The sequence below is a fragment of the Telopea speciosissima genome, chromosome 7 (assembly GCF_018873765.1).
Source record: "Telopea speciosissima isolate NSW1024214 ecotype Mountain lineage chromosome 7, Tspe_v1, whole genome shotgun sequence".
NCBI lineage: Eukaryota > Viridiplantae > Streptophyta > Magnoliopsida > Proteales > Proteaceae > Telopea > Telopea speciosissima.
Window position 1 is genome coordinate 67,062,266 of NC_057922.1, and position 21,622 is coordinate 67,083,887.

The 21,622-nt window shown below is 37.8% G+C and overlaps 1 protein-coding gene and 1 non-coding gene across 5 annotated transcripts in view; both read left to right on the forward strand.

Moving 5' to 3' along the window:
- The first annotated feature begins 15,991 nt into the window (after positions 1 to 15,991).
- LOC122669199 (alpha-aminoadipic semialdehyde synthase) overlaps positions 15,992 to 21,622 on the forward strand; it is a 33,496-nt gene continuing 27,865 nt past the window's right edge. For 3 of the 4 annotated variants that reach the window (XM_043865893.1, XM_043865894.1, XM_043865896.1), the window contains exons 1-7: positions 15,992 to 16,012; positions 16,120 to 16,379; positions 16,474 to 16,560; positions 16,646 to 16,775; positions 17,166 to 17,339; positions 17,654 to 17,736; positions 19,650 to 19,766. In XM_043865893.1, coding sequence (XP_043721828.1) covers positions 16,131 to 16,379; positions 16,474 to 16,560; positions 16,646 to 16,775; positions 17,166 to 17,339; positions 17,654 to 17,736; positions 19,650 to 19,766 — 840 coding nt within the window. In that variant the 5' untranslated portion in view covers positions 15,992 to 16,012; positions 16,120 to 16,130. The remainder of the gene's footprint in view (positions 16,013 to 16,119; positions 16,380 to 16,473; positions 16,561 to 16,645; positions 16,776 to 17,165; positions 17,340 to 17,653; positions 17,737 to 19,649; positions 19,767 to 21,622) is intronic. The other variant, XM_043865895.1, reaches the window with a different exon arrangement.
- On the forward strand, positions 20,995 to 21,066 carry TRNAG-GCC. Its single transcript has one exon. It is a non-coding gene; the product is annotated as a tRNA-Gly (tRNA).

The following is a 21,622-nucleotide window of genomic DNA, read 5'->3' on the forward strand; positions in this document are numbered from 1 at the left end:
TTCTATTTGTGTCTTCATGGCTCTTTTAAGATCGAGAGGCCCTGCCCTCACTCGATCCATGTTACAAGACTTCAGGAGATCCCAACCCAAAAGCTAACTTGAGAGGAGGGAGAGCTCAAAGTCTTATAAGTTGACATCACGTCATCAGGGCAACCAATGTGGGACTCAAAAGTGTAACAACCCCACAGTCTGTTACCCTTCTACATGACCCACAGATAGATTGCCATCGGATCAAAATATGGTAGAACCCCTGATGAGGATGAGGATGACCTATAACGTTTCTATTCTGAGAACACTATGATCAATTAGTGGTTTCAGTTGAAGCTTGTCAATTGCATTGGAAAAATGACCTACACTTTTGCTGTTAATATGTACTTTCATAATTGCTTCCATGAATTATCATTGTGCGTGTACCAGATATGAACCAATTTGAACACTAGAACTTGTTTTAGCGCCATCAGATTTTGAATATTCTTATATTCTGTCAATTTCTGCACTGTATTTAGGATCTAGATCCTTGCTCGTGTTAAGGGCAGCACCACACGAGCAAGGGCGCAATGACTGTTCTACCCCCATCCGGACAGGGTGCTCGGGCAATGGGTAGGGCGATCATTGCACTCCCCGCCTTTGTGAGTCTGCACGCCAGCCTGCAGCGGTGGCAACAGAGGATCAAAATTGCTGTATCTACTTCACCTAATTGGGCAAATGCTTGGACTTTCTAAGCATGAAACCATGCTCTTACAAAGTCCAAAATACATGTTGTGGGAGTATAGGGATTTTTTTTTTTTTTTTTGGTAAACGGGAAATTTATTGATGAGAGGGGTGAGTACAACCAAGTGGCATCAATCACACAAAGGTCCTGAAGCCACCGAATGGAGTTTTGTCAATCATGTACCCAATAGACAGCGCCTTCCTTGCTAGAGCATCCAGAGACACGCTTCATAGCCCTAGGAACAAAAGAGAAGATAACGAGAGGAAAAGAAGTCCTTAGCGTAGTCACGCCCACTACTAAGTCCTCCACTTCCCACCCCGGGACTTTGACCCCTCAACAAAAGAATAGCATCCAAGCTATCCGATTCCACCACAAGATTATCATATCCCACTCTAAAGCCAAAAGTAGAGCATCACGAATCGCCAACGTTCTCCTGGATGATCGAACCAAGAACAATAGGGATGGAACGAGCCTTAACCAAAGCACCGAATGGTCTCTAAAAATAATTCCCAGTCCTCCCCTACTTGTCTCAAGGAAAGCCGCATCACGCTTTGCTTTAACGAGCCCATTGGCGGGGAGCCCAAAGAACATCGATGAGAACTATCGTTCCCAAGCCAACCGAAGAGGAGTTTGAAGCACCCCGAAACTCGGACAGCATTAGAAAACTCCACAAGCTTTGTCACCATTTGAAGCACATCCGATGGATCCCAAGTCTTGCCATTAAACACCGCTCATTTCGGGCACGCCAAAGGTACCAACAAATGAAAGAAGCTCAGAGATAGCTTCTTGAGCCATCTTTTATCTTGCTTGAACCAAACATTCCACTATAAATCCAATCCACTAAGCTCGCCTTTCGGGAGGAGAGAATTGAAGAGGACTACCGAACCAAACATTTCGAGCAAAGGGGCAATCGAAGAGAATATGGTCACCATTTTCAGCTGAAAACCACATTTAGAACAGCTTGGTTCGATGTTCACATGACGAGCCCGAAGCCCCGCTCCAGGCAAAGCTTCATTACAAGAGGAAAAGGCTCGATCTTGAATTGTTATTATAAAAATAGGGAAAAGGCTCTGAGCCTAAGGTGCACCCTACACCTTCTCACATATATTTGTACATTAATTTTTTTTAAGGTGATAGAAATAATGATTAAAAAAGTTAATATGAGAGGGTGTAGAATTGATCTTTATTTTCACAGTTCCCTGCCCAGTACAGTTCATTCGATTCCTCTCATAGGGGGCGAGAATGACCACTTTAGCCCCTGCCCGAACACACTGCCTGGGTGGGATCCACCCCGTCTTATTAGAGGTACTAGGGAACTGTACCTGACAGAGAACCTAAAAGGATAATTTTCCATGTAAAATATCCTGCTTGCTTAGAGAACCCGGCCTCTCCCATAAAACTAATGGTGTTTCTATATGTGCTTGAGTTTGCTTGTTGCTTTGAGTTCTCCTTTTGACCATGGTTTTCTGCATTCTCTGAAGGGAAGAAAAGTCTCTATATCAGGTTAGGATGTCGCGGTGATTGTCCAAACATTAACCCTCCAAGTTGGGATCCATTAAGTGGGGCTGATATATATATATTGGGAGGCATAATAAAAGAATGGCTGGCAAGGCACAAGTTTTTATTTGGTGAAGAGGTCTTTTGTTTTTTGTTTTTTTTTTTTGTCTTTCTCCCCCAACCCTAAGTCGCTGCTGTTTTCATTATTGTTGATGCAATCTTACATGCTGCATCCATGCTATCTGATTATCACATTTGAAGTAATCATCTAAATCAAGGTTTGAAAGTATCAATATCATTATCGGAAGGGTGATTCTAGGAGACATCGTATTGTATTGGAGAGATGCAATATACATATGGAAATGGTCAAGAAACAAATGGAAATGCTTAGGATATATGCAAAATACTATTTTTGAAGCATAAATACTATAAATAACTAATATGTAAGCTTTATCATGTATAAAAAGGAGAATAAAATACGACGAGACAAGTGTAGTCAATAGATTGATTATATATATAGGATGAGGTCTGTTACATATACGGATACCAAAATTTTTGTAGATATTGTATTGGTACTAGCTATTTTGTATCAGTACCGTAAAGATACAATCCATATCGATTAGTATCGACAGATACGAAAGGATACTTAAAACCTTCGATCAAATTATATATGCCAAAGTATTAGCACTATTTTTACTTCTTGAAAGTGAATGCACTAAATTTATCTGGTGCCGTTTTTTCCCCATTCTTGAATTCACTATGTGTGCTGTTGTGTGACTGTGGTTGCTCTTTCTGAGAGGAAGGAGATAAATGAGAAACTGGGTTTCTTTTTCATTTCTCTCCTTGTTGGGTAAGTATATAATTTTGACAAATTGGGAAATAGGAGTTCAACAGCATTGTAAAACAAAACTGCATTGGAACAAAAATTAGCATCATCAAAAGTATATACACTGCCTTGTTAGCTGTTCTCGGTGCATTAACTTAAAATTTATATATTTAACGAAGTGTTTAGCTTTACTATTAATATAAACAGATGTTACAGTTATCCTTGTTTTAGTGTGCCTAGCTAGCTGATATTGTAAGATTATGAGATACATTAACAAAGTGTCTAGCTTTACGATTAATACAAACATAGTTAAACTTCTGTAAAGTTACGTACTTTGATGTCCCACAAAATATGAAATCTTCCACGGCCATTGGTAAGATTGTTGAGTGACTCATTGTATCAGATCATCGCAATCACTCCAGCCGTCGATGCAATCGATCTCCTTCTAATTAAGGTTCCTGCTTGTTGCAATCCTTGAACTATCCCCCCTCTCCTCTCTTCAGCTTCTTGTGCATCCTTGCATAACCAAAATCCATATACAAATACAGGAGAAACTGTTATTATGGATAATGATCGAGACACAGTCTACTTCTTGAGTATCTTTGGTAAAACTGCCATCACAAATACTGGTTATATAACCACACTTTGCAAGCTCCAAATATTCAGACAACTAGAATGGGGAAGAAGATGATGAAATTGGTTCTAGATTGGGGGAAAAGCAGTAGAGGTTATGATAAAAAATAAAATAAAAAATAAAAAGCCACTTACTAAAATTTTCCAAAATGATAGTAGGATTAGGTGCAGAGTGATTAAAATATTGCTTGCGCGCAATCCTTAAAAAATAACAGGCAATAGAGAGCACCCAGAGGAAAAAGACTTATCTAGAATAGATGAGGAATTAAGAAGAACCAGGCTGATCGGAAGAATGTAAGAAGTAAGGTGAAGAAGCAGGAACCACCAAAACTGGAGAATCGCCCATACATGGCAGCAACAATGGAGGATTGGAAATCTCCCATGAAAAAAACCTAGGCTGATACCATGTTAAATATGGCAATGCCAAAATATGGAGCTATATTGGCTTGATTTTATTTAATGTCTATGGCTGAATACATATACAAGTCACAAGAATCAATTAGAATAAATTATTCCCACATCTACGGCTACGATTGAGATTGTACACATATACATAACAAATATAGATACAAAGAGATAAGGATGACAGGTGGCATGCATGGGCATGATAAACATGTGATAATAGTTCCATCTCCTCCTCCTTCCACGACGAGATTTCGTGTAGTTCTTCCAAGTCGGTAAGGGTTTTGGAGTCTACGAATGTTCAGTGAATGAAGTTAACGATCAAAGAAGACGAATATGGTGCCATTCTAAACCCCCCCCCCCCCTCCCCCCTTTTCACTCTGCAGTCTTCTACTCTTCTCTCTTTGTTGTTATTCTTCCAGTTTCCTCACAAGCAAGAGAGAACCAGTTAAAAACCGATCACTTAGGCAGCGTTCGATAATGTTTCTGTGCTGTTCTCCTGGTCTTTGGACAAAAACGTTTTTTCCCTGTTTCTGTGCTAGAAGACTGCTCTTCTGTTGTCAATGAGCGTTTGGTAACATGTTCCAGAACTGATCCCTAAACAGAATAACAACAATGAGTTTGGTAAAACTTGTTCCGGAACAATTTCTTAACAATTGCCAATATTTATAGAAATGCCATTATTGAAAGAGACAAGATAGTCAAAACCGCCATGGTCTACATGAACTCCATTTTTAATAAATTGAAACATTTTTGTCCAATTTTCATTCCCTTCAATCTCTTGTAAAGTTGATGAATACATTTTAAGTTGTCAAAGAGGAAAATTTTTGCAAGCCTGTTTCCGGTTCTAGTTTTGGATTGGTTATTGCAACAGTTTGACTTGCAATCAAGTAAAGAACCAGAGCATGTATTTTCAAGTTGAATAGTTAAAATCTGAGATAGTTCGACCCAAGCTTTTGGGGCAGTAGGTACTGCCCAGAACAGGGAATATCAAACAAAAACTCAACTAAAAGGGAGAAAATAGAAGAACAAGACTAAAACAACAAGCAACTCATCAAACTAAAAGGGAGGGGACTTGAGTAATATGCAACAAAAACAGAGGGTGCACCACATAAAGCTGGGTACCACCATGGTTAGTAAGTTTGGGAACGGCAATAATACGGATACGGATTCGTACAGCAAGTAAATGGATTATATGGTAATAATATTTTTCAAAAATCCGGTGCAATAAAATGCATACGGCAATGATACGATATGTGTTTAATACGGTTGTTCTGTAAAAATCTGAGAGCAAAAATACGGGTATATGTTCACTATACAATAGGCATGTATGCCTAATAAACACAATAATAAAAATCTGGAAACAAAAATACGGGCACATATTCACTGTGCAAGGCAGACATACATCCACCAATGTGCATCCATGATCTCTACTCTAGCTTGTTGCAATTATTAGTTTATATCTAAAGAGTACGGTGCAAGTTTGTAACCTGCTATAAGGAACTCTAATAAATAGAATCAAATTTGTTGATTGATGTGGGATGCTCTAACTGTACTAACTGTGTTTGCTGACCTAAACATGGACAACCATCCATTGTCTAACTATTGGCTTAACAATGTCACTGTCAACAGACCCAGCAGACTAAAAAGGGTTCCATGGTTAGAATCTTGGGGCCGGGGGAAAAAAAAACAAAAAGTCATTTGAACAATATAAAAAATGGACTAGCAGAGAGGATGTGACTCAACCAATTTTGATCACTATAACAGCCCGAAGAAAACGGCTTTCTGTTAACGCGGTTTATAATTTTCAATAACAAAAAAAAAATCAAGTCATAAAGAATGAAGATATTTCTATCTAAACATTAAGAAACAAGTTAAACCTAACCAATAAACCTCGTTCACTAGCAGGGGATAGGGCCATGGGTGTCACAATAAAGCAAGAAGAATTATTTTACAGGATTAACATGAGTTTTGCCACTGTACAAGCACTAAAGCCCACTAAATTTCCAAAGTCCAGGCCATGGGACAACCAAATATTTATGTACAAACACTACAAAAACAACATCAGACACTGGGCCTTACATCAGTTAAAGTAATTCTAGTAGCTGAAAAATAAACATAGTTATGCTTCAAAGTTCCAGAACAAAGGGAAATATCATCCAATCCCCCTCTTCACGTCCATCACCCATGATAATGTTTCATAGCTATGACCTGCAGACAGTATATATGCAGGTGATCGAAGACAAGACACACATCATCATCATGGGAAAAGCAAGGGGCAAACAAATATAAGGGTCTTCATAACATTTTGAGTACAAAAGAAGGGGGGAAAGTTATCTATAAGATAGACAAAATGAGGGAAAGGAAGAGTAGAGATTTCATCCATGTTAGATGCATTAAAATTAAGTGGAGATGATAAAGTTCTCATAAGGGAAGAGGACATTAAGGAGATATGGAAAAACTATTTCTACAGCTTACTAAATGAAGATATTTTGAGTATAGTGTACCGAAAGGTTGCATTACCCATCAAGACACTACATATATATATATATGAAAAATTAGGGTCATGAAGTTCAAGAAGCTTTAAGAAGGATGAAAGTAGGCAAGGCACCAAGTCCAGATGGGATCCCAATAAAAGGGTGGAACCGTGGACGAGCTTAGGAATTTGTGGTTTATCTTGGCTAACCAAGTTGTTTAATAAGATTATGCACACAAGGAAAATGCTAGATGAATGGAGGAGAAGCATCGTGGTTCCGATTTATAAAAATAAAGGTGATATTCAGAGCTGTATATACTATAAAGGCATGAAAGATTAAACTAATGAGTCATACTATGAAATTATCGGAGAGAGTTATTGAAACTCATTTGAGACAAAAAAAAAAAAAAAAAAAAAAAACTATTATTATAAATAACTAATTTGGTTTTATGGTAGGAAGATTAGCAACATAAGCTGTTTATTTAAGAGGCAAATTGAAAGATTTAGAGAATGTAATAATGATCTCCATATGGTCTTAATTAACCTAAAAAATGCTTATGATAGTCTCTAGAGAGTTAATTTGGCAAGTATTACAAAAGTGTTTCAAGTAAATATGTGGACGTAGTTAAAGATATGTATAGTGGTGTGCTGACTAGTGTAAGAATTATGGGGGGACAAGGTAGTGAATTCCCAATTACAATTGGGTTACTTCAAGGATCAGCTTTAAGCACTTATTTGTTTGCACTTATCATAGATGAATTAACCAGAGACATTCAAGATCAGGTCTCTTGGTGTATGCATTTTGCTGATGATATTGTTTTGGTGGAAGAGACAAAAGCAGGGATTAACGACGTCAAGTTGGAATTATGGAGATCAATCTTGGAATCAAAAGGTTTTAAGTTAAATAGAATGAAAACGAAGTATGTGGTGTATCACTTTAGTTACAATAGGACGGATAATGAGGTGGTGAAAATTAATGAGGGAGATTCCGTAAAATGATTATTTTAAGTAGCTGAGCTCAATCATAAATAAAGGAGAGATAGAGGATGATGTTACATATAGAATTAAAATATGATGGATGAAGTGGAGAGGTGTGTCTGCAGAGTATTGTGTGATCGACGTATTCCTTTAAAACTTAAAAGAAAATTTTATAGACAATCATACGTTGCTGAATGTTGGGTAGTTAAGAAACATCATATGGATAACCTTAGTGTAGCATGGATGTATGGAAAAACTAGGAAGGATAAAATAAGGAATGATCAAATTAGAGCTGATTTGGAAGTATCTCTAATAATGATAAGTTGCAAGAAAGTAGTCTGAGGTGGCATCGCCATGTACAACGGAGGCCCTTAGATGCTCCGATACAAAATAATGATTTGATTCAGATTGAAGGAGCTAAAAGAACCAGAGGTAGACCTATAATGACTCTAGGAGAAGTGGTGAGGAAAGACATGCATAACTTAGGCCTTATAACAAGTATGGTTTTGAATAGAACTGATTGGAGGCTAAGGATCCATGTAGAGTTGGGATAAGACTGAGTTGAGTTGAGTTGAGTTGATGTTGTTGAGGCAGCAATCCAGTCTTTGTTGAGAATGGACCTTCTTTGCCCTCCTTGGATCCTTTTTTGGATGTATGAGATTCATTGGTTATGGATAATTAAGGATGAGGTTAAGATGGCAAATTGTGCAGATTGAAGAGGATCTGGAAGTAGCTTTCATCTTGATGCTGCCTCTGCAACATCAAAATTGACATTGTCAAAGTTTCTAGATAGGACATTCAAGTAGCTTCTACTGTGTTCGCCTTGCTGCATCGGAATCTAAATTTGGTACTCGAGATCGATCACCAAGTCCAAGGTGATCTTCCAATTGTACAAGGAGATGAGGAGACCTTGCAGCCCATGCCGCAAGCCATTTTGGATCGACATAAACAAGGATGGAAGGATCAAATGTTAATCCATTGGCATAGACTCTCACCAGAAGAGGCAACTTCTAGTAGAAGTCCTACTTCTCACTTCTAGTGGGGTGCGGTTACATAGGAGTTATTAGAAATTATGTAAACATGGAGGAGGGGTAGTAATTGAGTAACCTCTGGTAAGTGATAACTATCTTGTAATTCTATTTATAGGAAGATAATAAGAGAACCCCACAAGATTTGAGATGACAACAAATTATTCCAACCAGTAGAGAGTTCGACTTCCTCCATTAAGCCAAGACGTCAGGCTTCGTCAATAAAGTCAATATTCTTCCTTGTTTTTCTCTTGTTATCTCTTTAATATCTCTTCCTTATCTTATCTTAAATCCCTAGCTATTTCCCCTATAATTTCTCTTCCCCCTTTATCTTAACCCACGTATTCTAAGAGGTACATATCACCTACCTCCACTTTATATGTATTTTTTATGGAAGGTGTGTCATTGGGCAACTACTCATATGGAGTGCATGGTGTAATCATCGGTGGCTATCAGGGATGATTTATTGCTGCAAAGTGTAAACATTGTAATGGTTTTTCAAGCATCTTTAATAGAGGCTGAAACGCTTTGAGTTGGGATTCTCCCGGCTCAAACGGATTCGGATAATATCATATTAGTTTTCGATCGGATTCAAATAGTTTTTAGATAGTGATTTTTTTTTTTAATACAGATTCTCCTAAATGGATATGAATGCATATCTAATACGAATTTTTGACTATCCATTAACATCTTTACCGTTTTTGTTATGAGAATTGGATTTTTAAAAAAATGAGGAAATAGTTTTATGTCTAGGAGTTTGGTCATCTCAGCATTATCATGTGTCCATCTCTAAAAGGCATATGTGTCTTTTCATATAGAGAAGAGAGATATAGATTGATGAGAGTGCCGCCTATGCCACACTCTCAGATAAAGTTCTTTTCCCTCAAAAAAAAAAAACAAAAAATGAAAGAATAGTCGTGCTTGCTTCGTACACGGCTTTGGTTTTTGTCCTCCTTGGGTTTAATATGAAGAACATAGAGTTCGAGATTTATTGATTGGTACTGAAAATGTAGATGACTTGTCTCTTTCACATATCTGGCCGTGGATGATTAAAGTGTGACACGTAACATGAAGGTGACGTATTAGTGTATTACCCAAAAAAATAAAACATGAAACTGACGTGAAAAGTTGTTTTGTTGAATTTACACTTTTGTATTACTCTCTATAATCGAAGATTGTGTCAATAGAGCCCCGAAAGACGGATTTGGCTCCTGTCCTGCAGTGGCGGGAGTTGGAGCGTCCAGCACCACCTAGGATATAGACACATGGCATGTTATTAATCCAATGGTTGATAGAAAATAGGCAATTTATAATCTTGTTCTGCAATAACCCGACTCAAAAATCCTGAAACCTAGATTAAAACCTTCGTCTTTCTCTCGGCCCTTCCCCCTTTCTTTATGTTAATCTCCATCAACTCCATCTTACCTGGTTCAACGGCGACCGGCGACAGCGAGGCTAACTAGGTTAGCTCTTCTCCCTCTCTCTCTCTCTCTCTCTCTCTCTCTCTCTCTCTCTCTCTCTCTCTCTCATTTTCATTCTGAAATTTAACAAATGCATTTCATTTTTGGTACTGGGAAGTGGGAGAAGATTTTGACTAATTGGACGTCATACAAGGCGTCTGATGAGACCCACCCTTGAATTTGGTACTGGGGAGGTGGAAGAAGATTTGACTAGTTGGAAGTCATACAAGGAGCTTCACCATCTGGATGAGACCCGCCCTTGAATTTGCATAGTTCCCAATCTATGGCTGCAATCCGTGCATCATATCATGATGCTTTGGGGAGCATTTCCATCGTTGTTCTTATTATCCTGTTCAAAGACCCTTCTTTCTATAACCTTTATCTCAGTGGATTTATTTTCCAACTACTAATTCATCTCAATTGCACCAGTCATGCAATGTCCCAAATTACTAATACTCTGCTTTCTCCCTAAATTGACCTATTGGAGAAAATTTTTGCTTCAACAAAGTAAGGTTTCACAGTATCTGATAGGAATTCTCTTATTCTTCTTTGATCCTTTATTCATCTCTCTGTAAATTTGACTCTGGATAGTGCAAATCACCTATACATATGTTGATTCTGTAACATTAGGCATTTATTTTGATGAGTTGGTGTCAAAAACTTCTGAAGCTTCTGATCAATTGTTTCAATTAGTCATTATTCTGATATTGCTTTGTTGCTTCCAGTGGATCTTCATTCTATCCTTTCCCAAACTTTTTAACCAAAATTTTCTTCCACCTCCCCTGTACCAAAAACGAAAATGCATTTGTTAGGGTTTCAGAACGAACATATGAGAGAGAGAGAGAGAGAGAGAGAGAGAGAGAGAGCGAGAGAGAGAGAAGAGCTTACCTGGTTAGCCTCGCCGTCACCAGTCGTCATTCGCCGTTCGCCGCTGAACCAGGTAAGATGGACTCCTTCGCCTAGGGTTGATGGAGATTATCAGAAAGAGAGGGGGAAGGGCCTAGAGAAAGATGAGCGGAGGTTTTAATCTACGATGGGTTTCAGGATTTTCGGGTCAGGTTATTGCAGAACGAGATTTTGAGAGATGAAAAGTGGATTATAAATTGTCCATTTTCTCTTAACCGTTGGATTAATAACATGCCATGTGTCTATATCCTAAAGTGATGTTGGACGCTCCAGCTCCCGCCACTGTAGGACAAGAGCCAAGTCCCCGAAAGACATACATATAAGGAACGCTGTTCTCTATGCCGTAGCACATGGGGGTGGGGTGGGTGGAATGCCCATCTTGCTCCCCTGCACAGGCTGTCTATGTGCTTGACCGGAGGCTGCGCAGAGACCATTCTCCCATAATTACCCCGTGTGGATGCAGCAGAGACTTACACGCAAATTACATTACATTACATTACTAAAGTGTTCTTCTATACGTAACAAGTATCCTCCTTTTCTGGTACGTGGGTTTTCTTATTTGTTTCTCTCTTTTTTGTCAGTAAGTCAATTGACGACACATGTATCTATCATTCCTACATCTCACTAAGGGAAGGCTAGGGAAGGGATAAGGACTAAAGAGGTTATCAGATACGGACAAAAGTAGCATGGAACGATAATATATAAGGAGTTCTCTTTCTCATTGACTGTCTAGACGTCCACGCTTCACACTTCACACTTCACACGTCACAATCCACAATCCACATATAGAGTTTTGGAATTCAGGAAAAGGAATATTTTAGGGTGTCTCTCTTTCTTGCGTTTTGATTTGTCTCTGGTGATCTGATTTATTTATAGAAAGATAAGTATAGTTAAGAGTTAAGACACAACCCTTGTGCTGTTTTATATTTCCTTCCCTTTTTAGTCCCTTAAAATCAAGACCCGTTTCGGTCTTTCGGATTTGATTTATTCCATGCGTCCCTCCCTTCCTATTCAAGTCTCATGTTTTGGCTGTAATATGTCACGAAAGCTAGTGAGGGGTGTGACTATCACGATTGTTGTGGAGTCTGCTCGATCTGCTATACTTTAGTCTTTTAAAAAATGTATCTTAGCTGGGGAGAGTTTGTTTTTGTTGTTAATTTGGATATAAATTTCCCTCTCTCATTGACACGGGAACATTGTTCAAGCTTAATTTGCTTTTCTGTTTTTTCAGTGGAGTTTTTTTGTTGCCATTTTTGTCTTCTATATATCACCTTAAGAAAAAAAAAAGGTAGGTAATACATCGTTATTTGATCGTGTAGCCCTTACACTAGTATAGGTTAGTGAGAGTATACATAAAGGTATTAACATAGATGAAATTTAAAAATAAAAAAACTCCCAAAAAGGACAAAAAATAAATAAAAATGATGACCCATTTTGCCCTCTTTGGTCTTTAGATGGCAGAACTAAGATCAGATTATCATGACCGAATAAACTTGAGAGAAAGTATATATTGTGATTTGATGGATATGAAGAAGACTACTTATTTTTGTTCTTTATCTTCTCAATTACACTGTCTGTACTTGACGTCAAGTACAACTAATAGAGGAGGCAGAAATGATTATCCTACCCTTGCCTGAACACACTGCCTGAGGTGGGATCCACATGGGGTCCACCTCCCTCTATTAGATGTACTTGACGTCAAGTACGGACAGTGTAATTGAGAGAATATAGACTTTTTTTTGGTAGTGTGAATTGACGTGTACCCATTTTCCAATTCCAATATGGGAGAAGGTTACATCACCTGAGCCTAAGTTGAGGCTGCTGATGGTGATTCCAACAACCCTAAATCACAATTTTTTTCAATTGGGGAGAGGGAGGGGTGGATAGAAACCCCAATACACTACACTATAAGGCCAGGCCAAGGAAGGTTAAGACCATTTAATCTCAAATAAAATCGTAAATGAGGCAATCATTTTCCTTTGATCGAATTGGTGTGTGGCCATTAGCTAGGCTAGGACATCCTTTTCCGTTTACCCAAAAAAAAAGGACATCCTTTTCCATGAATTAAAACATTATATCGTTGAATTATTGATAAACACCATTAATAATTTATTTGAAGTCATTATCGATTTATCATTTTCCCTTTTATTATTATTTATGGATGACTGACTTATTATATTGTTGAATTATTGAATTTTTATTTTTTTTTGTAGAATATAGTTGAATTATTGATAAACACCATTAATAATTTATTTGAATTCATTTTCAATTTATCATTTTCCCTTTTATTATTATTTATGGGATGACTGACTTATTGTTAAGTTTTGGTAGATTTGGAAAGGAACACGACATACGACTCGTTGATCATAAGCTATAATCAGAACATTATTTATTATTATTATTATTACTATTATTATTATTATTATTATTATTATTAGTATAATAGAATAAGAGGGATGACTGGATGATGATGCAATATCTATATATATATATATATTATATCGTCTTCCCAATCAAATCACCGTATCTTTACCAAACAAAAAATTTCCAATAACGAATGACATAGCTTCATATATGATGACGAGGATGTTATCATCAATTAAAACTCCTAAAGTGGATATATACTGTACAGTATATGTATTGTTATTATTACTAATATTAAAATACTTTTTTTTTTTTTTTGGGTAAACAATATTAAAATACTTAATTAGTACCAAATTTGATTACTTAGGAGGAATCTTATCTCATGCAACTGTCGTGACTCGGGGCACATGTAAACATATAATCATATATAAAAAAGAAAGAGGTTACTATCTTGTTATAGGAGGGGAAGTGATGAGGGTTATCGAGATTCCACCACACTCCTTTCGATTCCACATTTTGATGAATTTACAGTGGCACATTTAAAGTCAGTGAGGCCCGGCCTGGCAGTTTTTTATTTTCGGTAAAAGGCGTGGCAGTTTTGGTTGCAAGTGACTCTGAATTCCAACATCCTATATCTATATATGATATAAGAAAAAAGAATACTACTTGGTCACGTAGCCCGCATGGTTTTTTATATATAAATATAGAAGCATGTGAAGGTACTACACTGCTATCATGTAAAGACAGAATTCCACTTAGGGTGATGTTATGCGTGTTTCCATTGACTAGAATGCACTTGTAAACTCTAGAAGTCCAAACAACAATCCTTTGCCCATATTATATATATAAGAAAAAATAACAATGCTTGGTCACCCTGACACCCAGACACAGGGTTGGCGAAATGACAATCCCACCCCTAGAGTTCGAATCCTCTCCAATGAGTTAGAGAGCCCAATGAGCCATCCAATAGCTGGGCTGGCTGTGCATGCATGCACACATCCCAGCACGCGCCCAATCAGCCCAGCCGTTGGATGCTCATTGGATCCTGACTCCCACCCCCATGTTGGATGCCTAGGATGGGCATGTGCTCCCATTGGCCCCCGCGCTCGCATAGGGGCCATGAGACCAAACATCGTTCTCCCTCGCATATATATATATAGGAGAAGAATAGGTGCACTACTCGTGTGCAGTAAACTAGCAGGTGGTACCAGTGGAGGTACAGGATAAGGTATCGTATAGGAGGGACAAGGGGATCATTTCAAAGGGGAAGATAGATAGACACAGTGGGCATTAACTCACACCAGCGGTTGGTTATAACGAGATTGTAACCTTAATTTTTTGTTCTATGTTTTATTCTCAAAGGTTTTTTAATCACATGGGTAAAAAAGGGTTTTCAAAACAAGTTGATATTGACTTATTGTTATCATTGTCCATTTGAAATGACAAGATTAACCATGCATTAAATAACTTTTGAAAATAAGACAATGGGCATTAAAATAAGATTACAACTTCTTAATTCACCTACTCGATGACAACAAGATGCAACCATGTATATATATGCATGCCTGCTAAGGTTACGTGAACAAGTCCATTAGTGAATTATCATCATCATTATCATCATTCATCATCAATATTAACCTCAACCTTAAATTGATCTTTCCATATCACCAAACACTCATCAATTTTGTGAGGGGACCAAGTCGCCATTCGGATTTAGATTAGTGCTTGTAATGCAAAGAGGGGATTATGGGGCCACTACACGTTGAAGCACTAGCTAGGACTTGGAAATTGATTGGGGAAAACTAATCCATTTAACGGACTTCATTTAGATTGGATATGACTGAATTGGGTTGAGTATTTTTTTAAATTCATGCGCACCCAACGTCAAGTTAAAAAAATCAAGATATAAAAAACAGATAGAAAACATGATAAACACAAAGCATAGATATAAAACGATATATAAAACCAAAGAATGGAAATTAATCCGGTCTCAGATGGATTTTATTGTAACTTCGCTCAAATATTGGAAACTTTATTAGGAAATCGTACAGCACAGCGGAGTAGCGGACAGTTGTGCGATGGACAGAGAACGGTCCTTTTCGTTGGGGATAAAACTGATACATACAAACTCCATTGAAGTCAAAATCGCTGACTCCTCTCCAACTTCATTGCTGAAGTTGATCATCCATTATTTGCATTCAACGTTTCGATTTACCACCGAGATTGAAATTTCAAATCAAAATATAAATTGGAATTTGGAGCGAGCGAGCTAACTATTACTATTTCTCTATTGGTGACGACGTAGAGCGACGTTTCCTTATTAAGAGCCAGTGAGATCACAATCTTGTTTTTCCGTGATTCTAATCGTATTTATATCAATCAAAGAAATCTTGCAAAACACGACGGAACTAACTAAGCCTCATCGACTCTGCCTGCAACCTCTAGTGGGATCACCGGTGAATGAACCTTTTGCTATCAATCCATCCATCCATGCGTTTATACTTGCTTCTCTGGGATCACCAGTGAATGATCTTTCTTTTCGGAGCAATCACTTATTTCGGTAACGATTGGTTCTCCGTCCAGTTCAGTTCTGCCACAATTGCTGTAGCTGTTCTTCCCCTGAACCTGAACCAGTTTCATTTTAAGAAAACGAAGCCAGAAACAGCAGAAGAGAGTTTAGCCTCTACATGCTCGTGACTCCTGGAGCAGAATTGCTTTGATTCCTACCAAGTAACAACTACCTTATTCTTCTCTAACTTTTCTAACCCAATTCTTATCTCCGACTACTACTTTTTTTTCTCCCCTTCTTTCTTGTTGATTTTTATAAAATTGTACAGGTTAAGAAACAATGCTTGGCAATGGAGTTGTTGGCATCCTCTCTGAGTCTTCAAACATTTGGGAAAGAAGAAGCCCCCTGACCCCGTCGCACTGTGCACGCCTTCTTCATGGTGAAAGGGGTAAAACTGGAGTTGAACGCATAATTGTACAGCCATCCACGAAGCGCATCTATCATGAGGTGCTGTATGAAGATGTTGGCTGTGAGATATCAGATGATCTCTCTGAATGTGGTCTCATAGTGGGGGTTAAACAACCAAAGGTAATAACATCCTTAGCTCAACAATTTTTCAGTATCTTTCTTACACTACCCAAGGATCTTTTGAGATTAGGATTGTTTTGTTTTCATTTTGCAGTTGGACATGATTCTTCCTGATCGGGCCTATGCTTTCTTTTCCCATACCCACAAGGCACAGAAAGAGAACATGGTTTTGTTAGATAAGGTATTTCCTTATCCACTCCCTCATTCTCTCTATACATTATTTATAATGGCGAATTTGCTCCTCACAATTTCTCTATCAAGTTTAGATCCAAGCGGAAAGGGCGTCTTTATATGACTATGAGCTTATTATTGGAAATCATGGGAAAAGATTGCTTGCATTTGGAAAATATGCTGGAATAGCTGGTCTACTCGACTTCTTATCCGGGTTAGGAAAACGTAAGACAAACTACATTTGTTCCCTTATGGCTTTCCTTCATTTTGTTTTGTCAGTTCATTCTTCGATTACTGTAATTGTCTAAAATGACAATGGTGATCTTGTTTGCTTTTATTGGGCTGATCTGATGTTCAAGGGCATCAGTTTTTTGGTCAAGACCTACCCCATTTTCTTCTTTAACTGCTTTGCATCGTTGGATAAAACGTCATAAAGTTCTGATTAGACGAATCCTACTATCCTCTCAGGCTTAGTTATCTTAGCTATTATTACTCTGTTTGGTAAAACCACCTACTGGAAGTTTTCTTAGCATTGGTTTAGTTACCCAAACATGTTTTTATTGACGTGGAAAGATGGTATTGGTTTGACTCTTTTCCTTGATTCTTTAATTTCAGGGTATCTTAATCTTGGGTATTCTACACCTTTCCTTTCATTGGGAGCTTCTTACATGTATTCTTCTCTGGCTGCTGCCAAGGCTGCAGTGATTACTGTGGGTGAAGAGATTGCAACGCTAGGACTGCCATCAGGCATCTGTCCTCTAGTCTTTGTATTCACTGGTTCTGGAAATGGTATAATAACACTTCGTGGAACTTTGAAATGTTTTGGTGGCTTTGCTTGTGCCTTTCCCCACTTTCTGAGTCAAAATTCAGTTTCATTATATTACTTGGTTGTGATAGCTGATTTTGGTTTTCAAATTATTTATCTGTGGATTGACTCATATGAATTGATTCTGCTTGAAATTCTTTCCCACTTGTTAGATTCATATGGGATTACTCCCAGCACCACTCTTTAGAGTCTACTCCAGCTTTTTCCTTGTTGCCATTAGCACTGTAGCTTTTGTTTGTGGTACTCTGAATTATTATTATTATTATTATTTTTGTAGTTTCTCAGGGTGCACAAGAGATATTTAAGCTTCTTCCTCACACTTTTGTGGATCCAGGCAGACTCCCAGAATTATATGAGATGGTAACTTTCATTTCTCATTTTGTCTTGTCATTACTATGTTCATTCATTCTCATTCCTTACTTTCATTTTCATTCATGTATTCATTATTATATGAATATTCATAGCATTCCATTAAGCAGATGATCATTCACATGATATTGCAGTAGCATTCAATCATTTCATTGCATCAAAGCATTTAATCATTACACATCGTACTTTGCACTCAAACTCAGTACAGTAAACATAATAGAGTACTACTGCATTCATTTGATCATTTCATTCATACAGCATATTAAACTACCATATCCATTGGTTAGGTAAGTCTCACTCACCTTAATTCTTGCCAATCAAATAATCCTCAAAGTACGTAATCAAATAGGGATCCTACATAGAGGAAAAACATCATAATTATATAGGGTTCAATGCTCAGTTATTGATTATTAATGATCCCCTAACATTCTTGATCATAACACCTCAAAAATCCCCATTTTTGGTCATTCGGATGAAGATCCGGTTGACCGCTTCCTACCGGTCGAAAAAAGCACCCCAACTTTCTATTTTCAGAAATTTTGCTCACAGAGACCATCCAAATACAGTCCAGTTGGCCCCCTCTGGGTGGCAGCATCCGATCAACCGGCTCTGCGAACCGGTCGACCGATTCCTGCAATATTCTGCTCATAAGAGCAGTTCCTCCATGGATTCGCAGGGAACACCCTGAGGTTTCTACCTTATTCTAAGTCAATCCGTGAACCCCAACATCAATGGTCACAACTGAACCTACTGGAGCATACAAATCAACATCAAATTGACTAAAAACAGCTTCATGCCAGGGATTGAAATGGTCTTACCCTTTATTTCACTGCTCACTCCAAGATTTGCAAGAAACCACTTTCTCAGCTCAAATCCTCTTCAAAATGCCTTCCTCCACATGTGTTCAGCAACATGCATTGAGAATCCTCTTTAAATTAGTGATTGCAGAATCTCAATGGACCATCTAAAACCCAAAAATCAAAATAAAACCATCTATCATTATGATCTGTAGAGCTTACCAGTAATCCTTAGGCCACAGCTGTGAAACCTTAAATCCACCTTCAATCTCTTCAATTCCAGTTTCAGTAGCTTTGGGAAAGCCACTAACCCAAGTTCATATAGAGCAACCAACTTACTTCCTTCCACTAATCCTTTGCCAAATCATGAACTTAAAAACACCTATAGCAAATTCCCCTTTTAATTAGCCCTATTCCTTCTTCTTTTTCCACTCTTCCTCTTGTTCCTTCTCAATTTCAGCAACTTAGCAAAATCACAAGGAAACTAACAAACTAACCTAACTAACTTGCAATCTCTACACAATAGTCCATGGCAAAACTGTAATTCCTCTTTTCCCAAAGCCATCTTCCAATAATGCCCTTGAAAGATTCTCCCATCCACTACTAATCTAGCCAATAGGTGGCCATGCAAACTCACCAATCTCTTTCACTTCCTAAGATACTCTTCACTTAACTTCACATTTACCTTGCTATCAAATGAACCAACCTTGAACCAAAATCACAAGGGCATGCATTCTATTTTTCAATAACATTCATCTATTTAGATCAATGGTTTCATCTTTTCGAGGCCTGATTTATCAGGCAGGGGACCCTTCCCCTGCAAACCTAGCAATGAATGTCTTGCAACCCATAGAATATTCTAATGTGGTGGTGGGATCCTGTGATGGTACACCAGTTACAAAAGGCCGATTGCAATTTTCATTTAGTTTCAAGAATTGTAACCTTATTTAATCGGTTTCATGTTATGACCTCATAGATTATTACCTGGAACTATCCTTATTAACTTTGTAAGTTTGAAACATGAAGGACCAAAATGATGTATCTTTTCCTTGCTTGCCTGAAAAGATATTCTGCTTTTGTCCTAATAGTTTCATCCAATGATTGTAGGCCAAGGATCATACTCAACGTATCCATACATCAAGGAGAGTTTTCCAAGTATATGGCTGTGTTGTCAACTGTCAAGACATGGTTGAGCCCAAAGATCCTACAAAACCATTTGATAAAGTATGTAATACTTTCTTGGATTTTAGGTTCTGTATTTTCTTGAAAAGGAGCTAAGAGACATTGATATCTTACTTTTGAAGTATTATAGGTATCCATTTTAATGGGTTAAATCAAATGTTATGGAATTTACTGCATCCATAATAAAGTTACTATTTCAGAAAAATATGAGATTTCTAACCTCAGATTCCCCAGGGGCAAAAATTTTTAAAAACAGTGATGTCCCTTATAGACACTAATAGAGGAAACAGGGACACAGCCCTTCATTTTCTGAATCTAGGCCACATAACATAGATGATTACCCCATTTATATACCCCTTTTGATGTGCCAACAGAGAGTTATCTTTTGGTGCCTATTATTTGAATTAAAATTTTGAAATTACTAAGGGGTTAGCATCACTGAGAGAAGAGTTGAATACTTGGTGAGATTTCTAAGTTTGGCATGGGGATTGATCATGTTTACGGTCCAGAGGGTCCCTATCTGATGAACACTCTGGATAGGCCATCATTGGTCTAATTCATTGAGTAGTGGAGTTCAACTAGGAGATATCAGGATGACCTATATTTACAAATTTCCATATTCTAAATTTATGTTACCATACCTCATTTGTATCTTACTTTTTGGTTTATATAATGTTAATGACAAAACAATTAAGGTGCTTGTTCGGTTAAGGAGTTAATTTACAAAATCATAGGGAAATAGAAAATTGCATATAAGAAGTATATGTAGTAACTAGTACTGATGTTGATATTGCATCGTATTTGATAGTTACACTATAAGTGGGTGAGCCTTGGCGCACCGGTTAAGTTGTGCAATTGCAACCTATTGGTTGTGGATTCAAAACTTGGAAACAGCCTCTCCTGCGAAGCAGAGGTAAGGCTGCGTACATTTGCCCCTCCCAGACCCTGCAAGTAGTGGGAGCCTCGTGCATTGGGACGCTCCTTTTTTTTTTCATTCATAGTTACACTATAGTCATTTTGAAGTATCTTTGGCATAGGTTTCAATCAACTCTAATGAAACTAGGAGTACCTTTTAAGTCATAGTTCTAAGAAAGAGCCTTCATTTTTTATCCTGTTCCTTTTGTTACCACCAGAATTAATTGCAGTTGGCCTAGTTGAAAATTAGAATCCATTTTTGTATATAATGGGAAAGCTTTGATAAAGCCTTCTAAGATTCGTCCATCAATTGACACGTGAATTGCTCAGTAGTGCTTCAACACTAAAGGAGTTGGCGGAAATAGCTTAATGGTAGAGCATAGCCTTGCCAAGGCTGAGGTTGAGGGTTCAAGTCCCTCCTTCCACTTTTGATAACTGACTTGTATTTGAAAACAATGATAACTGACTTGGATATGAAAACAATAGCATAGAAACACTCACTATCAATAGTTATCCAGAAGCAAATATCTAGTGAATGCATTGACCAGGGATGGATTGGATAGAAGTTCCATATATGTAGGGCCAACTGCCGACTCGATTCTATTGAGTTTCTTTTTTATTGTATTGTTTTGATGCATTCCTATGTTGTACTGGTATTGTGTACTATATTCCTTTTTTGTTTTTTTGGTTCTTTCTGAGGATAGTGTAGAAAACCTAGGACCTGTAACCAGTAACTTGAGAGAGAAGAGAAGATAGAAGAAGAATTGATTGTAATGCTTGAGTTTATTAATTGATTGGTAAGCCCCTCTATTTATAATAGAGGGGAAATTACAAATAGACTAAACTAAGCAATGTGGGACTAAAGCCCACATAACCGACATAAACTTAATAATATAAGAAGAATAAAACTACCCCCAAAAAGACCAGAATACCCCCACGGTATTCTGGAGTACATATTCCAACACTCCCCCTCAAGCTGGATT